The 22,026-nt window shown below is 51.1% G+C and overlaps 1 protein-coding gene across 7 annotated transcripts in view; it reads left to right on the top strand.

The window, feature by feature from the left end:
* The window catches only part of POGZ (pogo transposable element derived with ZNF domain), a 35,140-nt gene extending 14,607 nt beyond the window's left edge, over positions 1–20,533 (top strand). For 4 of the 7 annotated variants that reach the window (XM_044449108.1, XM_044449107.1, XM_044449110.1 and 1 more), the window contains exons 3-19: positions 2,721–2,879; positions 4,086–4,261; positions 4,730–4,838; positions 5,618–5,911; positions 7,330–7,524; positions 8,620–8,729; positions 9,229–9,563; positions 10,576–10,730; positions 11,163–11,263; positions 11,761–11,907; positions 13,043–13,177; positions 13,672–13,844; positions 14,641–14,781; positions 15,917–15,976; positions 16,773–16,885; positions 17,437–17,461; positions 17,586–20,533. In XM_044449108.1, coding sequence (XP_044305043.1) covers positions 2,721–2,879; positions 4,086–4,261; positions 4,730–4,838; positions 5,618–5,911; positions 7,330–7,524; positions 8,620–8,729; positions 9,229–9,563; positions 10,576–10,730; positions 11,163–11,263; positions 11,761–11,907; positions 13,043–13,177; positions 13,672–13,844; positions 14,641–14,781; positions 15,917–15,976; positions 16,773–16,885; positions 17,437–17,461; positions 17,586–19,161 — 4,004 coding nt within the window. In that variant the 3' untranslated portion in view covers positions 19,162–20,533. The remainder of the gene's footprint in view (positions 1–2,720; positions 2,880–4,085; positions 4,262–4,729; positions 4,839–5,617; positions 5,912–7,329; positions 7,525–8,619; positions 8,730–9,228; positions 9,564–10,575; positions 10,731–11,162; positions 11,264–11,760; positions 11,908–13,042; positions 13,178–13,671; positions 13,845–14,640; positions 14,782–15,916; positions 15,977–16,772; positions 16,886–17,436; positions 17,462–17,585) is intronic. The other 3 variants (XM_044449111.1, XM_044449112.1, XM_044449114.1) reach the window with 3 other exon arrangements.
* The last annotated feature ends 1,493 nt before the right edge of the window (positions 20,534–22,026 follow it).

The following is a 22,026-nucleotide window of genomic DNA, read 5'->3' on the forward strand; positions in this document are numbered from 1 at the left end:
AGCATTCCAATCCCCCATGATGATCAGGACATCATTTTTTGGAGTTAATTCTAGAAGGTGTTGTAGGCCTTCATAGAACTGGTCAACTTCAGCCTCTGCAGCACCAGTGGTTGGGGCATAGACTTGGACTACTGTTGAATGGTTTTCCTTGGATTCGAACTGTGATAATTCTGTCATTTTGGAGGTTGTATCCCAGTACTGCTTTTCCTACTCTTTTATTGACTATGAAGGCTACTCCATTTCTTCTGAGGGATTCTTGCCCGCAGTAGTATACCTGATGGTCATCTGGATTAAATTCACCCATTCCTGTCCATTTTAGTTCACTGATTCCTAAGATGTCGATGTTCAGTCTTGTCATCTCTTGTTTGACCACATCCAGCTTGCCTTGATTCATGGATCTTACATCCCAGGTTCCTATGGAGTATAGATCTTTGCAGCATTGGACTCTCCTTTCACCACTGGATACATCAGCAACTGAGTGTCCTTTTGGCTTTGTCCCAGTCGCTTCATTCTTTCTGGCGCTATTAGTACTAGCCCTCTCCCAGTAGCATATTGGACCCCTTCTGACCTGAGGGGCTCATCTTCCGGCGTCATATCATTTTGCCTTTTGGTACTCTCCATGGGGTTTTCATGGCAAGGGTACTGGAGTGGGTTGCCATTTCCTTCTCCAGTGGATCACGTTTTGTCAGAGCTCTCTGCTATGGCCTGTCTGTCTTGGGGGGCCCTGCATGGCATAGCTCATAGCTTCATTGAGCTACGCAAGCCCCTTCGCCACGGCAAGGCAGTGATCCATGAAGGAGAGACATGGGTTACAGAGTAGGAAATGCAGCTCTACGCTAATGCTTACATTTATTGCAGATATGAGAATTAGAAACCTAGTTTTATGTAGAACGTTTTTAAAAATTAAGGGGAGAGAGATATGAAAATCTTGGGATAATGAGTTCCAAGTGAGTTCTTGGGATAGTTGCCACAGAATTGTGATAGACTCCAAGTCTTAACCGTAGTAAAGGAAGATGAAAGGTGGGAAGCTGGAGGGGAGAAACCAAAAGGAGGAGGAAAGAAGGGCCTGGGGAAAGGAAGCCTCCAATACCTCAACTCTAGCTGAGGCCAGTGTTGTGATGCATCAGTAGCAGCCTTATGTTAGCTTAATACGCAGGGTGAGTTGTGGTCTTGAAAAATATTTGACTGTCTTTTTGCTTTGATTCATCCCATATTCTTGAGTCTAATGTGCAAAAAACCCAAATCATCCCTTCTGTAGCTATTAATATGTTTGTGGGTGTAGCAGATTGGCACATTTAATATCTCATCTTCTTGTCTGGTGGTTCCGATTTGCTCCTTCCCTGCCTTCTGGTGGTTATCTAGAATAGCTTCAGTTTGAGCTTTTTTGTGAGATTCTCTTATAAATGGATGGACTCAGATCCTGTTCCAACACCCAGCTAATGAGGGGGTCATTCTCTATCTGAGCCAAGGTCCCAGTAATATATGTTTCCACATGGGGTAGAGGAAACAACAACATTTCATGTAGAAAAATCAGCATGTCTGTAAGAATTTCAAATCAGAATCATTCTCCCTGATCCATGATGTGCTAGTTTGCTTTGTACTGAGATGATTTAGTTATTATGCGTGAAAGGTCATTCTTCATTTTCAAGACTGCAAGTAGAGAATGAGTTTGCATGATTGAATGCTCATCTGTTAAAGTGGGGAGAATCCTAAACTTACAAAGCTGTCATATCAGGAATAAGACCACTAGAATACATTCTCCTAGTGCACTGATTTTCTGTCTACATACATTTAATTTGTGAGTGGTTCAGGCAGCTGTATGGAGGGGTTCAGACAATAAGAAGGGAACACATGTGATTGAACTGTCCTTGGAAAAATGAAAATTCCTGTACCTAGAAGAGTCAAGGCTACACCCTGAATTGCTAACTTCCACCCAGAAGAGTCAAGCTTTCACCCTGAATTGCTAACTTTGTATAACCAGTAAATGTTTGATTTTTGTACGGAGGAGCTTTCCATCATGAAACCATCCCATCTGCAGTTTGAATCTGTACAGGCCAGACACAAGTTTACTTCTCAACTGTGCTTTGTTAGAATCGGGGCTTGATAACCCATTGTGAGTTGTTAGCTCCACTTGTTCTTTTCCATGACATTCTTTGGCCTTCTGCTTAGCAGACAATTAGGATGTTCTTACTTCTCTTTTCTGTTGAGGTGCGCTTTCATCTCCTTGCTAAACCTGAGAGATCCTGCCCATGCTACTTTTTCTGTCTGGGGGAGGGGGGCGATGGCATAAATATGCACTTCCCCACTCAGCAGTGTGAAATAGAAATAGGGGGGAAAACTTGGTCAGTTGTTGTATGTGTGAGCTGACCTCAGAATGTTTCAGCAGAACAGGTAAGGCAGTCTTTCTTGCAAATCAGATTATATAAATTGCTAGTCCACGCTGTAGTGATGGCATAAAAGTGAGAGGGAAGGTAGTCAAATTTGTAAAACTCCGCTGGAGGGTCACCTACAGATGATTCTGAATTGCTGCAAGCGAGCAATGGCTCATGAACTGAGCACCCACTCTCAGGCCCTTTCCCAGCATTGTCTCTCAAATTTCAGACCCAAATTCTTTCGTGCTCCGATTCAACTATTAGGTCTCACCACAGGTAAAACTACTGTGGGGGTGTTCTGCCCATGAACCTGTGGACCATAACTGTTTAGAATGTCCTTCCTTTTAGTTTCGGTGAGTGTACAGCCAGTTGCCACCCCAATGCCAATCGTTGCTCATGCATCCATCGGAGGCAGCATCACAACCCCTACATCTGTCAGCAGTAGTGGGCCGCCCAATAGTGACAGTGCAAAGAAGACGCTGGTGACACTTTTCGCAAACAACAGTGGTAAGGAGAGAGGCCTTGATCGTTCGGGTATCATTTTGAGTTGTTCTTGGGATCTACAGGCTGTTCACAGGGCTGTGCTTACTGCCGATCCAAATACTGTGCCGAAGAAAGCACAACCCTGTGACTTGCATGAACTGTGTGATGTAAGAAAAGTGCAGGTTTTCTCCTATTCTGCACAATTTACTTTGACACTAATTCCCCGCTATTTGTGTTGCTGCGAAGATATTTGAAGCTGGGACTTTACAAAGCCACACAATGTGCACTGTCCTTGAGCTAGTGGTTTGAGTTAGAGGCAGGCAGAAGGTAGATTGGCTGCTACTGTAGGTCTTGGGGAGATGCAAAATAGAGTTGTGAAGCTTGCTGGCTCCCAGTAATTTAACGCAGGCATGGGGAACATCTTGTCGGTGGAGCATCCCACCTAAGCTTCACTCCCTCCTCTCAACACTAGAGAGGGACAGCCTTTCTGTAGCACTGAGAGACACAACCGGCTTTTATCAGAGGTAAGGACAGGAATTCCTGATCCTAGAATACGGCTGCCTTCCTCAGCTGTTGACTGCACAGAGAGGCAGGAATGACCACTGTGCTTCGGTATGCATCGCGAAAGAGGACCCTGCAGTGGCAGGAGCTGGGCAGCTTTGGGAGGGAGGATGCACTGTTTCTGCATCTGTCTGCTTCCTGCTCAGAGCTAGCCTTTTGCACCTGCTTCCAGTTGGTGGACCTAAAATACCACAGTAGAACTGTAGGAATGGGAGGGGTCAGTCACTGAGGCCATCGAGCCCAACCCCTTGCCCAGTGCAGGAATCCATTTTGAAGCATCTCTGGCTGATGACTCTGCTTGACTGTCTCTGGCAATGGAGAGCCCACCGTCTCCCTAGGCAGCTGGTTCCGCTGTCTGATTGCTAGAATAGGTACAAAGTGTTTCCTGATTTTCACCAGGGATCTGTCTTCCTGTAGCTAGAATCCGTTATTGTGTACTCTGTAGTTTTGATGGGATCGCATCCTGTCTCAAGCATGATGTTCCCCGTGAGTCTGCCCACCACTGTGATGGGTGGGAGAGGGAGATCTGCTTGGAATAACGCACCTTTAAAATGTTTGTGTTGGTGTGGGAGGTATCAAACATGTGCATATAGCTGAGGATTTTCCCTGCAGCTAAGTAGTTGCCACTATGTAGTACTCTGCGTTACCCGACTCTTCTCTCCCTTCCAGCCGGCACGCCTCTTGTCCAGCAGGGTGGGCAGCCGCTGATCCTCACGCAGAACCCAGCTTCTGGTCTAAGCACAGTGGTGACCCAGCCAGTTCTCCGGCCTGTACAGGTCATGCAGAATGCCAACCATGTGACCAATTCCCCAGTGACAAGTCAACCTATCTTCATCACAACGCAGGTGAGGGATGATGCAACTGAGGGTATGTTGGGCACTGTATTCAGTGGGTGTATCTGGCACTAGGGCTTGTTCCTTTTAAGCTGATTTGCACCCTCTTTCTCAGTGCACAGATGCCCTAGGTGCCTAAGAGCCATTTTAGGATACAATAAAATCATTGAGGAAGAAAAAATGGATGGGGTGGCAAATAAAACCAAAGGAAGTAGCTTAGTGGAAGTCATATACCAAGGCATCTAATCTACTTTGATTCCAGAATTGGACTGAGGTTGACCAGTTTCTCTAAAAGATCTTCACTAAGTCACTTCCCTTTTCCATCCTTTGCAGCTTGTTACTTTGTTCTTCAGCCTCATATCCCCCGCTCTAGTGTTAAGAGATGCACTTCTCCTGGTTAGTTGGCAGTTACTGAAGGCGATCACACCTGCTGCTTAGATAAGCCTACTCAAATGGCTCCTCTTTTTTCCTATGATGCAGGGCTTCCCCGTACGGAACGTCCGACCTGTGCAGAACGCGATGAATCAGGTTGGGATTGTCCTGAATGTACAGCAAGGCCAGACAGTGAGACCCATAACCCTTGTTCCAGGTAAGGCAGAGATGGAAAACTGGACACGATCAGCCAGGAAGGAAAGCAGATGTTCAGAGGGAAAGAAGGGGAGCCACAGGGTGTGGGCTGTGGAGAGGGCTCTCCAAATTACCTCATGCTTGGTTGCTGTCAGTCAAAGATGCCTCCCCGTTCCCTGCCAAAGCAACAGGAATCCTCTATGTCAGAGTGCCAGAGCCAGAGCAAGCCAGATAATGTACTCTCTGGTGACACAGTGCAGAACCCCAGGTCTGGGGGCGAAATCTGGCCCTTGGAGGCCATGCTTCTTCTCCCTGCACACCCATCATGTGGTGGCTTTCTGGAATTTGTGCAGCCCCCCTGCTGTCTGGGACAAGTTCACTTGCTTCTCCCAAGGCTTAGTTACTGTCAGTAAGAATAAAGAATAAAGAATTCTTACTGTCCGTAAGAATAAAATATCAGGCTGATGTTTTATCTGCACCCCTTTTGACTTTGGCCCTGCCCGCTGCTTTAATGTGTCCCCTGAACACTCCTCTGAAATAGAATTTGGCCCTTGGGCAGGAAGCTCTTCCACGCCCCTGCTTTATATAATCCGACTCAGTCTTCCTTGACCCTGGTGCCTTGGGGCTGCAGTTTCCATTGTCCCCAGTGGCTGTCCTGGTTCGGAATTGTGGAAATCATGTACCAGCACATCCGGAGGGCACCGGGGGGTAAAAGGCTAATCTAGCCAATTACAGCTTTACTTTGCAGACTATTCAGAAGAGTGTCAGGGACTGATTGGGCCTTCTGTCTCTTCTCTCCAGCGCCAGGTACCCAGTTTGTGAAACCTGCTGTCGGCGTCCCTCAGGTTTTCTCCCAAATGACCCAGGTGAGACCTGGTCCGACCATGCCGGTCCGACCGTCCTCCAACACTTTCACGACGGTCATTCCGGCCACTCTTACCATCCGGAGCACAGTGCCACAGTCCCAGGCGCAACCGCAAAGTAAGTCCTCTCCCAGCACCTCCACCACTCCTACTTCAACGCAGCCAAGCGCACTGGGACAGTTAACTGTACAGCAGCCAGGGCAGTCCACTCAAGCTACTAACCCCAAATTAGGTAAGACTTCCCCCGGGCGGAAAATAACATTTTAAAAAGCAAGCGAGCAAGAAAATATATTATCGTTTGATCCTCGTTGTGGAGAGCCACTGAAACCCAGAAACCCTGGGACCTGTTGCAAGGTGCTGTGAGTGTGGTGGTGTTTCATATGCCCCTGACTTGCAGTTGATGGCAGGTGGGGAGAAGAAGTCCCCTCCCTCTCCATCCATTGCAGAAATAGGCCAAATGTCTCTCTGTTAGCCTCAGCTTTGCCGCTTCAGATTTCAGATCTGAAATGAAATCCTTCTTGTGCAGTCACTTAATGAGAGGAAGAATGCTTGAAGCTGCATACAGCAAGGCTTTGGTCTGTCCAGCCCCGTGGGGCTTAGCCAGAGTGCTGTTCCCTGCCTCCAGCACCCTCCCCACCCTAGTCCCATACTAATATTCTAGTCTCATACCAACCCTGTAGGGTAGGCTAGACTGCAGAGAGAGTCTCTGGCTCTTGGTCATGGGGTGAAACTGCATTTTGAGCAAGGACTGGAATTTCCTGGTGTACCACTTTAACCAGCACGTGAAGGGCACACTTGTTTGTTTGCTTTGTTGATGGTGGATTTTTGGAGACCATCTTGATCTTCAGTGGTCATAATGGGGAGCGATAAATAAAATTCATAAAAGTTTTTAACGTCTAACAATGATGGGCAGCTTGTATTTACTCACTGATGGGTTATTTATTTATGTATGTAAAACATTAGTATGCCAGTAATGGTTCTATTACTGCCCCTTCCCAAATTCACTTATACTGACGTTTTGGTATGAAAATCTATGGAAATGAACCATCAAAAGGGCAGATGATCAGCAGAGTCAGCATTCTTTAGTCAGTTGGTGCCCTGTGTTCATAGAGGTTACCTCAAAGGAGGAAAATAAAGTGAGCATCAACATCACCCTCAGTACAGATGAGATAGTCCAAGGTTTGTCCATCCCTCTCACTGCCCATGAGAGTAGGAGAAGGTGGATCTTCGGGCCTCTAACTCAGCAAAACATTGGGAGGGCCTAATGCCGAGTCAGACCATGTCGCTTAACAATGTTTGCATCGGGTGCCAGCATCGTCTCTCCAGACTTCCTGCAGGGGCATCTTTCCCAACACTGGCCACTTCTGAACCTTTCATTGGAAACAAATTCTGAACCTCCTGCTTGCATCCCATCTTGGAAAGGGGAAAAGCATATCCTTCCCCATTTCAGCATTAATGCCTAGAACAACCTGGTCCCAGACTTCTAAGAGGAATGAAGTCTTGTTTTTGCTTTGTCCCGGGGATGCTTTTATGTCTTGAAACATTGCCAGCTCATCCTGATTCTTTCCCCTACCTAATAAAATGCTTGTTTCCTCTAACTTTTCCCCATCCCACTTATGGGTGACAACTCCACCCCACCTCCCCCGGCAGTGAGCATTGCAAGCTTTGTGACGGTGAAAAGGCCCGGGGTGACAGGCGAGAACAACAACGAGGTGGCAAAGCTGGTGAACACCTTGAATACGGTTCCTTCGCTGGGCCAAAGCTCAGGCTCCATTGTGGTCTCCAACAACAGTCCAGCCCATGGCTCCCAGAGAGCAGGCATCTCTGAGTCCCCATCACAGAAAGGTAAGCTGCTGTCAGCTGAGGATTTGGAAACCTTGAAGCTCAGGACTGTCCCAAATCCAAGCAGCAGGAGTTCTGCTTCTCTGTGTGTCCTTGCAGGAAAAAAGGAAATTGCCTACTAGTGGAGGAGGGTGTCCAGAGTGGGTAATTCCGCCCTCTTGCGTGAGAGGTGGAACCATGGAAACCTTTCCAGTGGGAGGACCATCCCCTGGTTCTGCTCCATGGAGATGCGACATGTTTGGAGCACCTCCTTTTTGGAGGGGATTACAAAGAGGCCCTTTCTCCTCCTCTCCCTAGCAAAGTAGGATGGAGAAGGAGCGGGGCTGCTTCTTTAACTATCGTATCCAAAAAGGCAGTTTCCACATGGGACGGTGCCTGCCACAACAGAGGCAGCCTTGGCCACAGTCAGGCACCTGATGTGTACAGAGGAGGTGCGGGGGGTGATCGCCTCTCAGCCTGCACTCTGCTGCTCCCATGCTTGGCCTGCCCTCCCGCTGTGAGAAGAGAGACTTTGGCCAGGCCGTTGGTTTCCGAGGAAGGTCCTCCACTGTTCCTTGGAGCCAATGTTTTTTTCTTTCCCAAGTCCTCCCCTCACCCCTCCTGCCCTGGCACAGCATGGCTCCATCTGGCAGTAATCACTAGCCTGTGTGCAGTCGGGGGGACTGGGGATAGGAGGAGGCTGTGGGTGCTCAGAAGTTCGGTTTGGGATGGCCCCACCTGGAATCAGTTGTGTGGACAGGTTGCGATGTTCTCAGTGTCTTCTTATCCCTCCCTGCCCCCATGTTGCAGATGGGGAAAGGGGGTGTTGAGGTGTAAAGAGATGGCCATCTACCAAGTTCATGGCAGAGGTGAGACTTAAGTGGGGGACTTCTCATCTTACATTTGTAGGACTAGAAATAATCCCCCCATAACGAAAATGTTGGAAATGGGTTGGGCATTCTCAAAGATGCTGTCGGTTGTGGGCTGACTTATCCCAGCAGGCAGCAGAAAAAGAGAACAGGGAAATATTTGCTCAAGCTGAGCAAGAAGTTGGGAAAGGGGATTGTGGGGGTTTGGATTGCAGCCATGGCGTGTTCCTCCTGTTCCCTTTTATTGCAGTCAGTTCATCGCCCATCCCCACCTTTGACTTGCAAGACAGCGGGCGGAAAGTCTGTCCCCGATGCAATGCCCAGTTCAGAGTCACGGAAGCTCTAAGAGGCCATATGTGTGTAAGTAACCGCCTCATCCCTCACCTATTCCTACCCGACAGAGACGCTGCAAGCTGGTTGCAGAGGGCAAAGCCCCAAGGAACCATATTGTGTACTCAGTGCAGCAGCTCGGCTGTAAAGTTTTTGTGAAAGTACTACTGTTTGGGGTGGGTATTGCCCAGTAAAGGTGGTAGGCAATAAGATGCAGGAGTGGCGAAGGACAGGAGAGCTGCACATCACAGGGTACTGATCCATGGAACTCCCTGCCACAGGATGCAGTGATGGTCATGGCTTAATGTTTTTATTATTATTTATTAACTCAAAAGGTCAACATACACTAGAATTCCACCAAAATGTAAACATATTACAGCAATTATCTGTTAAACTGTAGGCACCCCATAAAATTACTCAAGCATCAGTGGCAACCCGAATTCTTATGACACCTGTTTGCATGCCTAGCACACTGTGCGTCCCAGACAGTGCAAATAATTTTGCTCTTCCTCCTCGTTATTTCCTACAGTACTGCTGCCCCGAAATGGTAGAATTCTTGAAAAGAGGGAAAACCCTGGAGTCAGAACCAAATATCCAATCCCCTAAGCCCCCTTCCCCAGAGAAAACGGCTGCTGTTGCTTCCCCGCCCTCCTCCACCCCCATCCCTGCGCTGTCGCCACCGGCCAAGATCTCCGAGCAAAGTGAAAGCACGGGAGACGGGGTGCAGAGCAAGCTGATCATGCTTGTGGATGACTTCTACTACGGCCGGGATGGAGGCAAAGTCAACCAGCTGCTCAATTTCCCCAAGGTGCCGACGTCCTTCCGCTGCCCGCACTGCACTAAGAGGCTCAAGAACAACATACGGTAAGGGAAGGGGGCGAGAGGTGGGGGGAGCCTGTGGTGGGGAGAACGGCTGGCTCGCCCACTCCCGGCCTGCGGCTCCCCCTCTCTAGCAAATGTGGAAGATTGCCTGGCAGGGCAAGCACCGTAGCCCGTTAGCCGAGACCTCCCTGTGCAGGCAGCAGTATGTTATGCCACGCTGGTGGGTCCACGCAAGCTGCTCCCAGCCTTTTCTCTCTGATTCTGGGAAGGGGACGATCTGGATGTGGGAAGAAGTAAGTTGTGCATGTGATGTGAATGGAAAGCTAAGAGGGGTCACTGCGGTGAGCACCCCTCTTTGGCCTCGATCAGCGTGGGGAACCTCATGCCTGCAGGTCAAATCTTGCCCTTCTGCGCAACGTGGAGGCAGCAGCCTTTCCCCCCGGTTTCATCTGGGCACTGATCTCTGGGTGCTTTTTCAGCATTGCTGCAGTCCCCCCGCCCCCCGGGTCCCATTTTGAAATTTTGAAATGCCTTTCCTAAGCCTCACCTACAGGCAGTAAGCGCTTCAAACTAAAGTGATTTTGGTTTTGTTTTCTGGCCCTCTCCAATGGCCCTGTGAGCTTGCCCATAACGGGAGGTGGCCCTCAGGCTGGAAAAGGTTCCTCTCCTTGGCCTACTCATTTGCGTCTTTTCCCTCCTGCCCAGTAGCCCAGGCTGTCTGGGTGCCACTCTCCCGCCCTCTGCATGCCCACAAGTGCTCACATGCAGCTCCCTCTCTAGGGACATGTACTCACACAGAAACAGAGAAGCAGAGCGAGTCAGAAGGGGCCATCTAGTCCAGTCCCCGGCTCCAGCCGGCTCCGCTCACGTTAACGTTTGCACTGGCCAGCCACAGGCATGGAGAGCAGCAGTGTTCTTCCGGCTGAGGTCCCACAGCCTGTGTTTGTGACCGAGCTGGCTGTGTAATGGGTGGCAAGCGAATCGGGGTGGGCAGCGCGGACCCCTCCTCTCCTCCCCCAGAGGCAGAGCGCAAGCATCTGCTTCATGCCCCCAGGTTCATGAATCACATGAAGCACCACGTCGAACTGGATCAGCAGAACGGGGAGGTGGATGTCCATACTATCTGCCAGCACTGTTACCGGCAGTTCACCACTCCCTTCCAGCTACAGTGTCACTTGGAAAATGTGCACAGTCCCTACGAATCGACCAGTAAGTTCGGCCCCAGACGGGCTCGCGTACGTTCTGCGGCACAGCCACACGCGGCGGGCAGGCCCGAGCTACCACAGCTGCCTTCCGTGCTGGGCTGGCACGGGCCAGAGTAGATCAAGACCTTTGCAAAGGTGTCGTCTCCTCGGTGGCAGAAATAGAACTGCCCACTCTCCTGCTGAGGGTAGGCCAAAACAGAGCGGCGCCATTCGCGCAGCACTCTGCCACAGAGGTTCGGTGTTGCTGGGTGCAAGGGGGAAAGGCCCTGCCCCAAGGGGCGTATAGTCCACTATCCAGCACTGTGGGGGGCAAGAGAGGGGCAGAAGAAGCTGAAGAGGCAGGAAATGGGTGTTTTGTCGTCACCTGTGCTTAAGCACAGTGGCAGCTGCACGCCTGTGGGGAGTCTGCCTTGACACGGCCTTCTTTGTGTTGCAGCCAAATGCAAGATCTGCGAGTGGGCATTTGAGAGTGAGCCCATGTTCCTGCAGCATATGAAGGACACCCACAAGCCAGGAGAGATGCCCTACGTCTGCCAGGTGCTCAGGGTGGCTGTAACCAAGCCGGGGGACACGTGGGATCCGGACTGGATAATGCTGCGCTCTTGTCCAGCAGGGCTCTCCTTTTGTTCTTGCTAGTTGCGGCAGCTTAGACTGGAATGTCCACTCAGAAGCACTCTACTAGGTGCAGGGTGCTGAAGGGAAATGACGCAGGCCCTCGTCCTGCTTCTGAACTTCCCAGAAGTTACCTTGAATTGGCCAGCCAAGCACGAAACAACAACAACTTTGGGCAGGGATGTGAATTAAAAGCTGGGAGAACAGAAATGTCTTTCCCTGGCACCCAAATGATTGTCATGCTGGTGCCAGGCAGGTGCCTTGGGGACGGGGGCCTCCCAGAGGGGGCACCGCCACTGCGGGGATGATCTCTCTGGCTTCCCCGCTGGTGTCAGTGGCACCTGGAGGAGAGCACAGCCCGTGGGCGAATCGCGGAGTCCTGCGTACGTTCCTAATGCCTGTGTGTGTGTGGCTCCCCTCAGGTCTGCCAGTACCGCTCATCGCTCTACTCGGAGGTGGACAGCCACTTCCGCATGGTCCACGAGGACACGCGGCACCTCCTGTGCCCTTACTGTCTCAAGGTCTTCAAGAACGGCAACGCCTTCCAGCAGCATTTCATGAGGCACCAGGTAGATTTCCCGCCTTGGCTCAGCCCAGAGCATTCCCCTGAGCACCTGGGGGGCTTTTTAGTATTGTGGGCCCCCTTCCTAATCATGTGGAGGCACAAAACTTCCCCCAGCCAGGGACATTCACCCTTAACTTGAACTCAGCAGGCCTTACTTCTGAGCTTAGGATGTCAAGGTCAGAGGGGTTTTGTTTTGTTTTGTTTTGTTTTTAAGAAAACGCTCGGCAAGTTTACCTGGTGTTTTTAGAATATACTTATTCTGTTTTAAACCCTTCACTGTTTAGATGTTATTCTGCAACTGTATTTTAATGCATTTGAAATTCTGTTTTATGAACTTCCCAGTGAATAGAAATATAATCAGTCAATATAACATAAAGTTGAAAGCTAGACTTAAAAATACAAAATGAAAAGCAGGAACCCCAAGAAAAAGAAAAAGCTTTGCACATTAACGATTAAACTAAACAGAAGGCACCTTCTGTGATTCTTCAGTAGTCAAAGGAGGACACAGTGCAGTGCTCTCCAACACAGCAGGCATGGGTGTCAGGGAGTAAAACTCCCTGGTGGGGAAGGGCCCTTGAGTGCCCATTCCAAAGGTTCAGCTCCAGAAAGGTCCAAGTGGTTTTCCACCCAGCAAAACCCTGTGCGTGCCTCCCCTGCCTTTGAGGAGGATCCATTGGAGGCAAGCAGACCTGTTTTTCTGGGTTCAGTCAGAGGAAGGGCCACGGCCCAGCAGCAGAACACCTGGATTGCCTGCAGAAAGTCCCCAGCCCCCAGCATCTCAGGGAAGAAAGCCACGTCCAAGCTCCTGGAGAGCCATCCCAGTACCATGCAAGGTAGAGCAGTGAGCTGACTACCGAAGGCAACTGCTTCCTGGGTTCCTCTGCTGGTATTTGGGCAACGCAAGTGCCTGTGGTCAGGAGTGCCACTGAGGGGCTCTGGCTAGTATTTGCCTTCTGGCCCCTCCTGCTGCGGACGCTGCCCTTTCACGGCAGTAGCAGCCTTGGATTTGGGAAGCACAGAACTGAGACTCCCCGCTAAACGGTGTCGGTGCCCTCCTGCTGCTGTGGTTCCACCCTCCGCTCAGTGCTTTCTGTTGGGGGGTGGCGGGGGCTTTGCTCTGGGTTTTCTTCCCCCTGCAGAAGAAGAGTGTCTACCACTGCAACAAGTGTCGGCTACAGTTCCTCTTTGCCAAGGACAAAATAGAACACAAGCTACAGCACCACAAAACGTTCCGCAAGCCCAAGCAGTTAGAGGGGCTGAAGCCGGGCACCAAGGTACAAACAGCTTGTGGGGTGAGCCTGTGGGGACTTGCAGAGTCCACTCTGCCTCCTTGTAAACAGTCGGGCAGGCACACTTTACTACAGGCTTGTGTGCTTCCCTTTCTTTGTGAGTTGCAATAACCGACAGGCAGTCAGGCTAGAAAGCCTGTGGACTAGAAAGCTTTGTTGATTTGTTTGCACAGTTGCCCTTGCCTTGCCTCACCCTGATTGAGCCCCCCCAAGCTCCTCTGTTCCCATCCTTTCCCTGGCCTGCATCTCGGGAAGGCAGGCTCGCTTTTCCTTGGCCGACTGGTTTTCTTTAGGCATGGAGCTCTGGCTATTGGTAAACTGTGGAGAGCACGTCACCCACAGAGACCTGAAATCCAGCGGTGCAGCTCATGCACAGGCTCATATTCTCCCTTGGATTTTTGCGAAAGTCGTTGTGGGGACATGCGTGGGAACGGAATGCGGTCTCATTTTTATTACATCTCTCCTTCTCTGTGCCAAAGGTCACCATCAGGGCATCCAGAGGACAACCGCGCGCGGTGCCCCTCTCTGCGAATGACATCCCCCCCGGTCTCCTACAGGATGCCACCTTGCTGTCGGCCTCTTCAGACCCCCAGCCCAACTTCCCGTATCCGCCGTTCCAGAGGAACATCCAGAAGAAAGCTGTCAGGAAAATGTCAGAACTTCTTACCAAATTCAGCGTAGAATCTTTCTTAGAGATCTTAGGCAACTCTGCTAGGCTTCCCACAGGCCCCAGAGTTAAAACCGTAGTCCACATCATGTGGTTTTTCTCCCCTCCGTTGTCCCTTGGGTGGGTGCATGCTTTTCCAGCGGGGGCGGGTTCCGGCAGAAGGAGAAGGTGCCAAATGGAGGTGGCTCCCCTGCGCTCCTTGGTGGAGTGGGGACACCTTCCTTCGTTACAGGCCAACTGCCAGGTTGCTGTGGCACTTGGCTGGAAATACTCAGATTCTGCACTTGAGATGCATTATGTCACAGATGACTATATTTGGTTTGTCGCAGACTTGCACGTTTAATTTTGGGGGGTGTGTGTGTGGGGTAGAGTTTCCAAAGTTCTCCCTTAAGTCATGGGGCCAAGGCTCTTGCACAACCCCAGGGAAATAAGCCAGAGAGGCGCGTGCAAGCCCTGGCTCCCATTCACAGGTTTGAAAAGCCTCGGGTGGTTATCCAGCGCAGCAGCAGATGTGTAGCTGCTCTCTGGGGTTTGGGGCAGCTGCATTTCCCCCCAGGAGCTGGAAGTGCTGCATGAGGCTGAACCGGGGGGGGCTCCTGCCCACCGCACAGCTTGTGCTTTACCCGCGAGCTGTTCTGGAAGCTGGCGCTGCTTCTCCCCTTTCGGCTCTTTGCCATTTGCGGGTGTACTGGCTCCCCCCCGGACCCCAGCGTTTTAGAGGCCCTGAAGAACAGGACAGTCAGGTCCAACTGCTGACCCAGCTCTCCCCTTCCCTCCGCAGGAGCGTCCTCGGCAGGCAGACGTGCCTGGAGTGCAGCTTCGAAATCCCAGACTTCCCGAACCACTTCCCCACCTACGTCCACTGTTCGCTGTGCCGCTACAGCACCTGCTGCTCACGCGCCTACGCCAACCACATGATCAAGTGAGCGTGGCTGGGCACGGGGGGGCTGGAATGGGGGGGGCTGCCCGGCCACTTGGGCCTCGGGGACAGAGGCGGGGTGGGGAGGGCACACACCCATGCGACCGACTGCTTGCAGGGGAAGCTGCATTACGCCGAGTCAGGCCCTCGGTCCACTGGGCCCCGCACTGCCGGTGCTGACTGGCAGCGGAGGCTCTGCAGGGTTTCTGGCGGGAGCTGTTCTTGCCCTGCTGGCGATCGAAGCAGGGGCTGTTTCACTGACCGGCTAGGCGGCCTTGCCCGTTGCTCAGCTCCAGTCTCGGCAGCCCTGCTGAGAGAGCAGAGGCAGGGAAGTGCTGCTCTGGGTAGCAAGGAGAACCTCCAGCAGGGCTTCCATGGGAGAAATGCAGGGGGTCTGGCAGGTTGCCAGAAACCGCTTGGAAGCCTGCACTTCTGTGTTCTCCATTAAGGGTAGGGGCTCTGTGCTCACATGCGGGGGGGGGGGGAGGTAATAGTTCTGTGTGGTGCCCAGACTGGAATGGTGGCCGAGTCCTGACCCTGCTCCCTGTAGCAATAACAACGAGGGAACACGGGGCAAGCAGAAAGGCCAGCTGCAACCAAGCGCTGTGGCGGCAGGATGTGAAGCGTGTGGTACCACATCCCCCCGAGACCAGTGCTCGGTCTGCCTGGACCAGCGCTGCTTTCCCCACCCTGCTGTCCTCCAGAAGTTCTGGACTCCCACTGCCCCCAGCAAAGAAGGCCGGTTGTGGCCCAACAGTAGCTTCCTGCAGCAAGTGCAGAGGGAGAGCAGCAGATTCGTGAGCCATGGGTGGCCCTTTAGGGCCAACAGAGTCCCAGGACAAAGGAGGCCGGGTGCCGTGCCCGAGGGAGCACCGCTCTCTTTGTCCCCTGTGGCAGCGGGAGCGACGAGCAGGCGCTTGGTCCTTCACAGTCCGCATGCTCCCTTTCCTGGCAGCCAAGGGGAGAGCCAGAACTGCCTGACCAGTGCTCCTCTGAGTCGGCTCGTGACAGGATGAAATGGCGCCTGTTCCGCTTTAGACCAGGTTGAGGAGGTGGTGCTTTGGGCACTTCCAGATTTGACGTTCCAAGCTGCTTGCTATATGGTCTCATTTTTGTGTGTCCTTGTGCTTTTTACCAGCAACCATGTTCCTCGCAAGAGTCCGAAGTACTTGGCTTTGTTCAAAAACTACACTGCTTGGTAAGATGGCATTTCTGTGAATGGATGTTTCTTTTCTTTACCTTCTGGCAAGCACCATTTTTCCTCTCCTCCCCGCTACTCCAAGCAGACATGCCTCCACCATGAATCTAAAATGGGTTTAATCCTAGCTCTTCGTCACCAGTTCTCGCCAAGGGATGCTGAATAGTGTAACTGTGAGGCTCTGTTAACAGTGAGTCCTCCCTCTTCTGAGCAAGCTGCAGTTCCCAGGTTTCTCTTTGGGGGAGGAGTAGTGGAGCCACAAAAGCGAAGCCACAGGGACAAGCGTGACCCCCGTTGTCACCTTGTATGGCCGTGCCCTGGTTTTCAGCCACTTGCTGCTTTTCTGTGCTGAGCGAGCAAGAGCATGTTGGAAGTGCGCTTTGAGAGCTGAGTGACTGCAGCTCTGCGAGTCCTCAGGATGGCTGTAACGCCGTCCAGAAGATTTTTGGGATGGAAACTAGGGCCTCATGGGATCCAGCAAAAATTTAATTCCTGCTGTTTCATTTTTGTTCCCCACCTATTAATTTTTTTGTGTTCGTTTTCATAAAAATGTTTTCATGCTGCCTCATCAATAAGGCCAGGAAACTTTTTCAGTGAGTGCTGGAACTGACTGGTTTATAATAAGATCCTCAATGACTACATCAAAGTGCTCCATGTTCCACATACCAGTGGAATTGTCTTGAGTAGCTAACTTGCATCTTCATGGAATACTGGTTGCTTTTCTGTAAAGGAAAGCATAAAGCAAGTTCGGCCACTTACATGAGCGTCCTCTTCTTGTTCTTTTTTCTGCTCCCAGCGGGGTACGGTTGGCCTGCTCTGCCTGCCTCTTTGCTACGTCAGAAGGAGACGCAATGGCCAAACATCTTGTCTTCAACCCGTCGCATGAATTTAGCAACGTCATTCTACGAGGTAATGGCATCACAGAGCATGGGTCCCCCCGCCACGTCGTCTTTCTTCCCAGCGTTTGCACCGAAACAATCCCATCCGCAGCCTTCTCTTACATGCACGCACGCACGCACGCAACCCTGGGGATGCTTGGAGTGGCAGGACAGGGCAGGTTGTAGGGCTGGCAGATCTGGACAGGTTAATTCGAGAAAGGTGCAAGACCCACTCGCGCCAAGAGAGGAGGCGGCAGGGAGGCTGGCGAGAAGGGTGCAGCCAGGGAAGGGGTGCAGTGTGTAGGATGCCTGCTCGAAGTAGGCATCTTGCTGCATTGCTAACGAGCTTTATAGTGGCCGTAGGAAAGGGCAGTGGCCAGTCACTCCCATGTTCCAGGAACAGAACTTGGAGAAGCTCAAGAGCCAGCAACGTTTCTTGGCTGTCAGAAGGCCTGTGGTTGTCCTCAGCACGGAAGGATCAGTGTTACTAGATCTGCTCTTTACATTCCTCTGGAGCAGTGAGCAAGACTGACTGCTTTTGCCTGAGCAAGTATAACCTCTTCCTCTTTCTTTTCATAACAGGTCCCACTTGGAGTTCCCACACGAGGTAAAGTTGGAGCAAGCTCTTGTCTGGCAGATTATGTTCTTGGTCACCTGTCTCTTGGAGGCTTCTGTTGTTCCTCTTTTCAGAACGTGCCATCTGATTTCTCTCTCTCCCCCCCCCCCTTCAGGGCCGCTCAGCCTTTTGAACGAGGCCTGAAAGCCCCAGGCCCCAACTACCCCCCTAGCAAAGCTGCTACTGTGAATACACCGTCTCCTCTGCCTGAGGACGAGAAGGACGAGGAAGTGCCCGATGAGGCACCTGCTGAGGCCAGCAGAAGGCCCGCGCAGGAGGAGGAGTGCTTGCACGTCGAAGACCAAGAGGAGGAGCCCCCGGCAAAGGAAGCCCTCGAACCCATCAGCAAAAAGGAGCAGCTGTCCGTGAAGAAGCTGCGGGTGGTCCTCTTTGCCTTGTGCTGTAACACCGAGCAGGCGGCGGAACACTTCAAGAACCCCCCCAGGCGGATCCGGCGGTGGCTGAGGCGGTTCCAAGCTTTCCAGGAGGAGAATGTGGCATCTCTGTCCGAGGGAAAGTACCTGAGCTTGGAGGCAGAAGAGAAGCTGGCAGAATGGGTCCTCACCCAGCGAGAGCAGCAGCTGCCGGTCAACGAGGAGACCCTCTTCCAAAAGGCCACAAAGATTGGGCGGTCCCTGGAAGGCGGCTTTAAGATCTCCTACGAGTGGGCCGTGCGCTTCATGCTCCGACACAACCTCAGCACGCACAATCGCCGGGCAGTGGCTCACCCTCTTCCCAAAGATGTCGAGGGGAACGCGAGCTCCTTCATTGAGTTCGTGCAGCGGCAGATCCACACCCAGGACCTGCCCCTTTCCATGATCGCAGCCATCGATGAGATCTCCCTCTTCTTGGACGTAGAGGTGCTGTGCAGCGATGACCGCAAAGAGAACGCCTTGCAGACGGTGGGGACGGGAGAGCCCTGGTGCGACGTGGTCTTGGCCATCCTGGCCGACGGGAGTGTCCTGCCCACTCTCGTCTTCTACCGGGGCCGTGTGGAGCAGGCGGCCAGCGTGCCAGAGACAATAATCCTGGAGGCAAAGGAGAGCGGCTACAGCGACGACGAGATCATGGACGTCTGGTCTTCCAAGGTGTGGCACAAGCACATAGAGGGCCAAAACAGCAAAGGCATGCTGGTCCTAGACTGCCACCGGACACACCTCTCAGAAGAAGTTCTTTCCCTGTTGAGTTCTTCCAGCACGCTGCCGGCTGTCGTCCCAGCCGGCTGCAGCTCCAAAATACAGCCATTGGACGTGTGTATCAAAAGGACCGTGAAAAACTTTGTGCATAAGAAATGGAAGGAGCAGGCCAGAGAGATGGCCGACTCCACGTGCGACTCGGACATCCTCCTCCAGCTAGTCCTGTGCTGGCTGGCCGAGGCGCTCGAGGTCATTGGGGACTGCCCGGAACTGGTGCAGCAGTCCTTCCTGGTGGCCAGTGTGCTGCCTGGCCCCGATGGCACGGCCAACACGCCCACACGCAACGCGGACATGCAGGAGGAGCTGATCACTTCGCTGGAAGAGCAGCTGAAGCTCAGCCATGAGCCGCAGGACGAGGAGGCCGACTTGCCAGATGGCGGGCAGGCCGAGGAAGCCACCAACCCCGAGATTCTTCACCAGCTCTTTGAGGGCGAGAGCGAGACGGAATCCTTCTATGGCTTTGAGGATGCAGATCTGGATCTCATGGAAGTCTGAGCATGGACAGATCTCAGAGAAGAGTTCCCGTTCTCTCGCTCGCTCGCTCGCTCGCTCTCGCTCTCATGAAATCAATGTTGGATGAGACCAGTTTTACTTCCCTGTGGATTTGTGGGTGTAGGAGAAAAGTAGGTGGACACACAGACTAATAGCCATGGATACTGTTCATTTCTGTTTTTATTTTGTGCTTAATTGGTTTTTTGTTTGTTTTTCTTAAATCACTGTGTTGGTAATTTCTGAAGATATCTTGTGGGTGAATTTTTTTTTGCGCATTTTCTTTACCTCACTGTATTATAGTTTCTGGGGTTTTGTTGTTTTTTTTTGTTTTGTTTTGTTTTATACTGTGCAAAAAGTTTTTAATTATACTACATCATCAATGTGACCTTTTTTGAAGACAAGGAAAACCAGTATGTAGCTAATGAATGATTCTCGCTAAATCTCTTTTTTAATTTGTTGTAACACAGATTATTTTTCTTTAACACTTGGACCCAGAAACGTCGATTTCTGGGGAAACTTTTTTTAAGGTATGAATGATTACTTTAACATGTGACACATTCTATAGCCGCCCACTGAAATTTGGGATTTCCTAATTAAGACAAATGCAGGTATCCTTGTTTAGGGAGAGGTGGGGAGAGTGTAGATCCCACCAGTTTGCCACCAGCAAATGGATCTTTGGACTTTGTGGTACTGTACTTTAAAAAAGGGTCGAGCAAAGATCCACTTGTAGAAAGTTACCCGGACTTTGTGACCATTGATGTAACAGCTTCTCCTTCTCTGTTGGGCTCACCTGCTCTTTCTGAATTGCTAAAAAGTAAACCATGGAAGATTCACGCCCTTTGCAGGAAGCTTTCTTGGGCGGTCGATTGTGAGCTAATTCTCTTATGGACCATTGACTTAACCTTAAAAAAAAAAAAACTATCGATAGCTACTGAAGCCTGCTTTCTCCTATGACAACAAGACACTACGTTCCCTGAATTTAGTGCTCTGATCGCACCCCAGCTGTGACATGCACAAAAAGGAGGGAAATTTCCTGTTTTTATTTTTCACTGCCAGCGTAAAAATGGAGACAAAAAAAGATGTTTTTTCTACTGTTTGCATGTTTGAGAGTTTTTTAAATTGTAACGTATTATGGTCTAAATAACGAAAGCATTTTGACATTACAAAAGAAAGTGGGTAACCCACCAGCCTCAGCACCATTTCTGTCCTTTCCATGGAGGTTTTTGAGAAAATCTACCTTAGCCCTCCCTTCCCCGCAACCCACCCCAGTGACTCAAGGGAAGCAGGAAGTAGGGTGGGCTGACATGTAAATGGTTCATCTTTAAAATGTACATATGTGGAACATTTAATAAAGCCAGGGAAATGGATTTATAAACACGTGTTTTTATTATGGAGGTTAGGAATTGCCCACCTGGCCAAAAAGGTTCTTTGTGGTTGCTGTCTGGAGGAAGGCACGTTATTCCTGTCTGCTTGGGTGTTCCTGAGCCAGATTCCCTAGCAACTGAGGTGGAGGAGATTCCTGCCTCCCGGACGGCATTGTCCTCTCGCTCAGGGGAACGGCTTCCTACGCCATGCACAGAACCACCAAGCTGCCACGCAGCCCGTCAACTTCTTTTTTTAAATGCTGCACTTGGTAAGTTTTCCTTAGATTTTCCACCATCCCACCCACACTCCCCTGCAACACCCCTTGGGATGTCTTCATTCTTTTGGATTAAATAATCTTGTGCATTGCTAAAGGGAAGGGAGAAAGCTGTTGGAGAATAAATTATTATTATTATTATTATTTATTTATTTAGGAAACTTCTATGCCGCCCCATTCGCCAAAGCCTCGGGGTGGCTCATTATAGATGGATACTTTGAGCAATAGGCAGAAGGGGGAAGCCGTCCTTGACGTGAGAATGGTGGTGCTCGAGGGGGCATTTTCATCTCGAGTGAGAGGTAGGCAACTGCTTTTGAACACAGCTCCCATCATCCTTAAGCACTGCTTGAGCTAGCCGGGAGGCTGATTGGCGGGAGGGAACTGTGTTGTCTACCTGTGCCGGTATGTGTTCTTTGCAGTTTCTCCTCGTCTTCACCTGACTGGGCTTCTGTAAGCTGAGCGGTTTGGAAACGGCTGTGCAGATCCTGCATTCCTTGGGGTGCCGAGACAGTCGCCTACTAGCTAGGCCCCGACTGAGGACCTGAGCATTGCTCCTCTCAAGTGTCCACCTGCAGGACAAGCTAGGAGTTCGTTCTTTGAACGTCGCCCCCTGGAATAGCAGGCGAGGAACCAAATGGACATTCACTGATGTGCTTCAAAGGCAGAGGATACGCATGTTGCTTAAAAAATACTTAAAAGCACTTTACCCTTTTGTATTGACAATGGTGGTGCATGTTAAATAGGGGATTCCCCCAGTGAATGCATTAAGTGGTTCTTGATGATCTAGAAACCTCCTTTTTCAAACTTAACACCTGCCTTCCATCACTTTTTCATGCCACCCCCCTCTATGCGTCTGCCTCTTCAACTGTGTTTTATCTTGGTCTTTCTCTTGAAGCCTTCTCCAAACAGCTTCCATTTCATACCAGTTTCTTCTCCTCTTCCCATCTGTAATTATTAATCCAGTGAGACAGTAACCTCGGCTCAAGGGTTCTTCAAAAACTTAGCATAGGATCTTGAAATACAGAGATCAGTCATGGGGGGAGGGGGCATGCTTTCCTGAAAAAATATATGGATTATGGTAGCCCATCTTCCATTGCAGGTGGGATACGGTTGGCAGCTTTCCTCAACTAGGTGCCTTGCACATGTGTTAGATGGCAACTCCCATTGTTGGCGCAAGTTATGTTTCAGCACAACTGGAGAGCATCAGGTTGTGGAAGGTCAGCCAGGAC

The sequence above is a fragment of the Varanus komodoensis genome, unplaced genomic scaffold (assembly GCF_004798865.1).
Source record: "Varanus komodoensis strain SLA01 unplaced genomic scaffold, ASM479886v1 scaffold57, whole genome shotgun sequence".
In the NCBI taxonomy this organism is placed as follows: domain Eukaryota; kingdom Metazoa; phylum Chordata; class Lepidosauria; order Squamata; family Varanidae; genus Varanus; species Varanus komodoensis.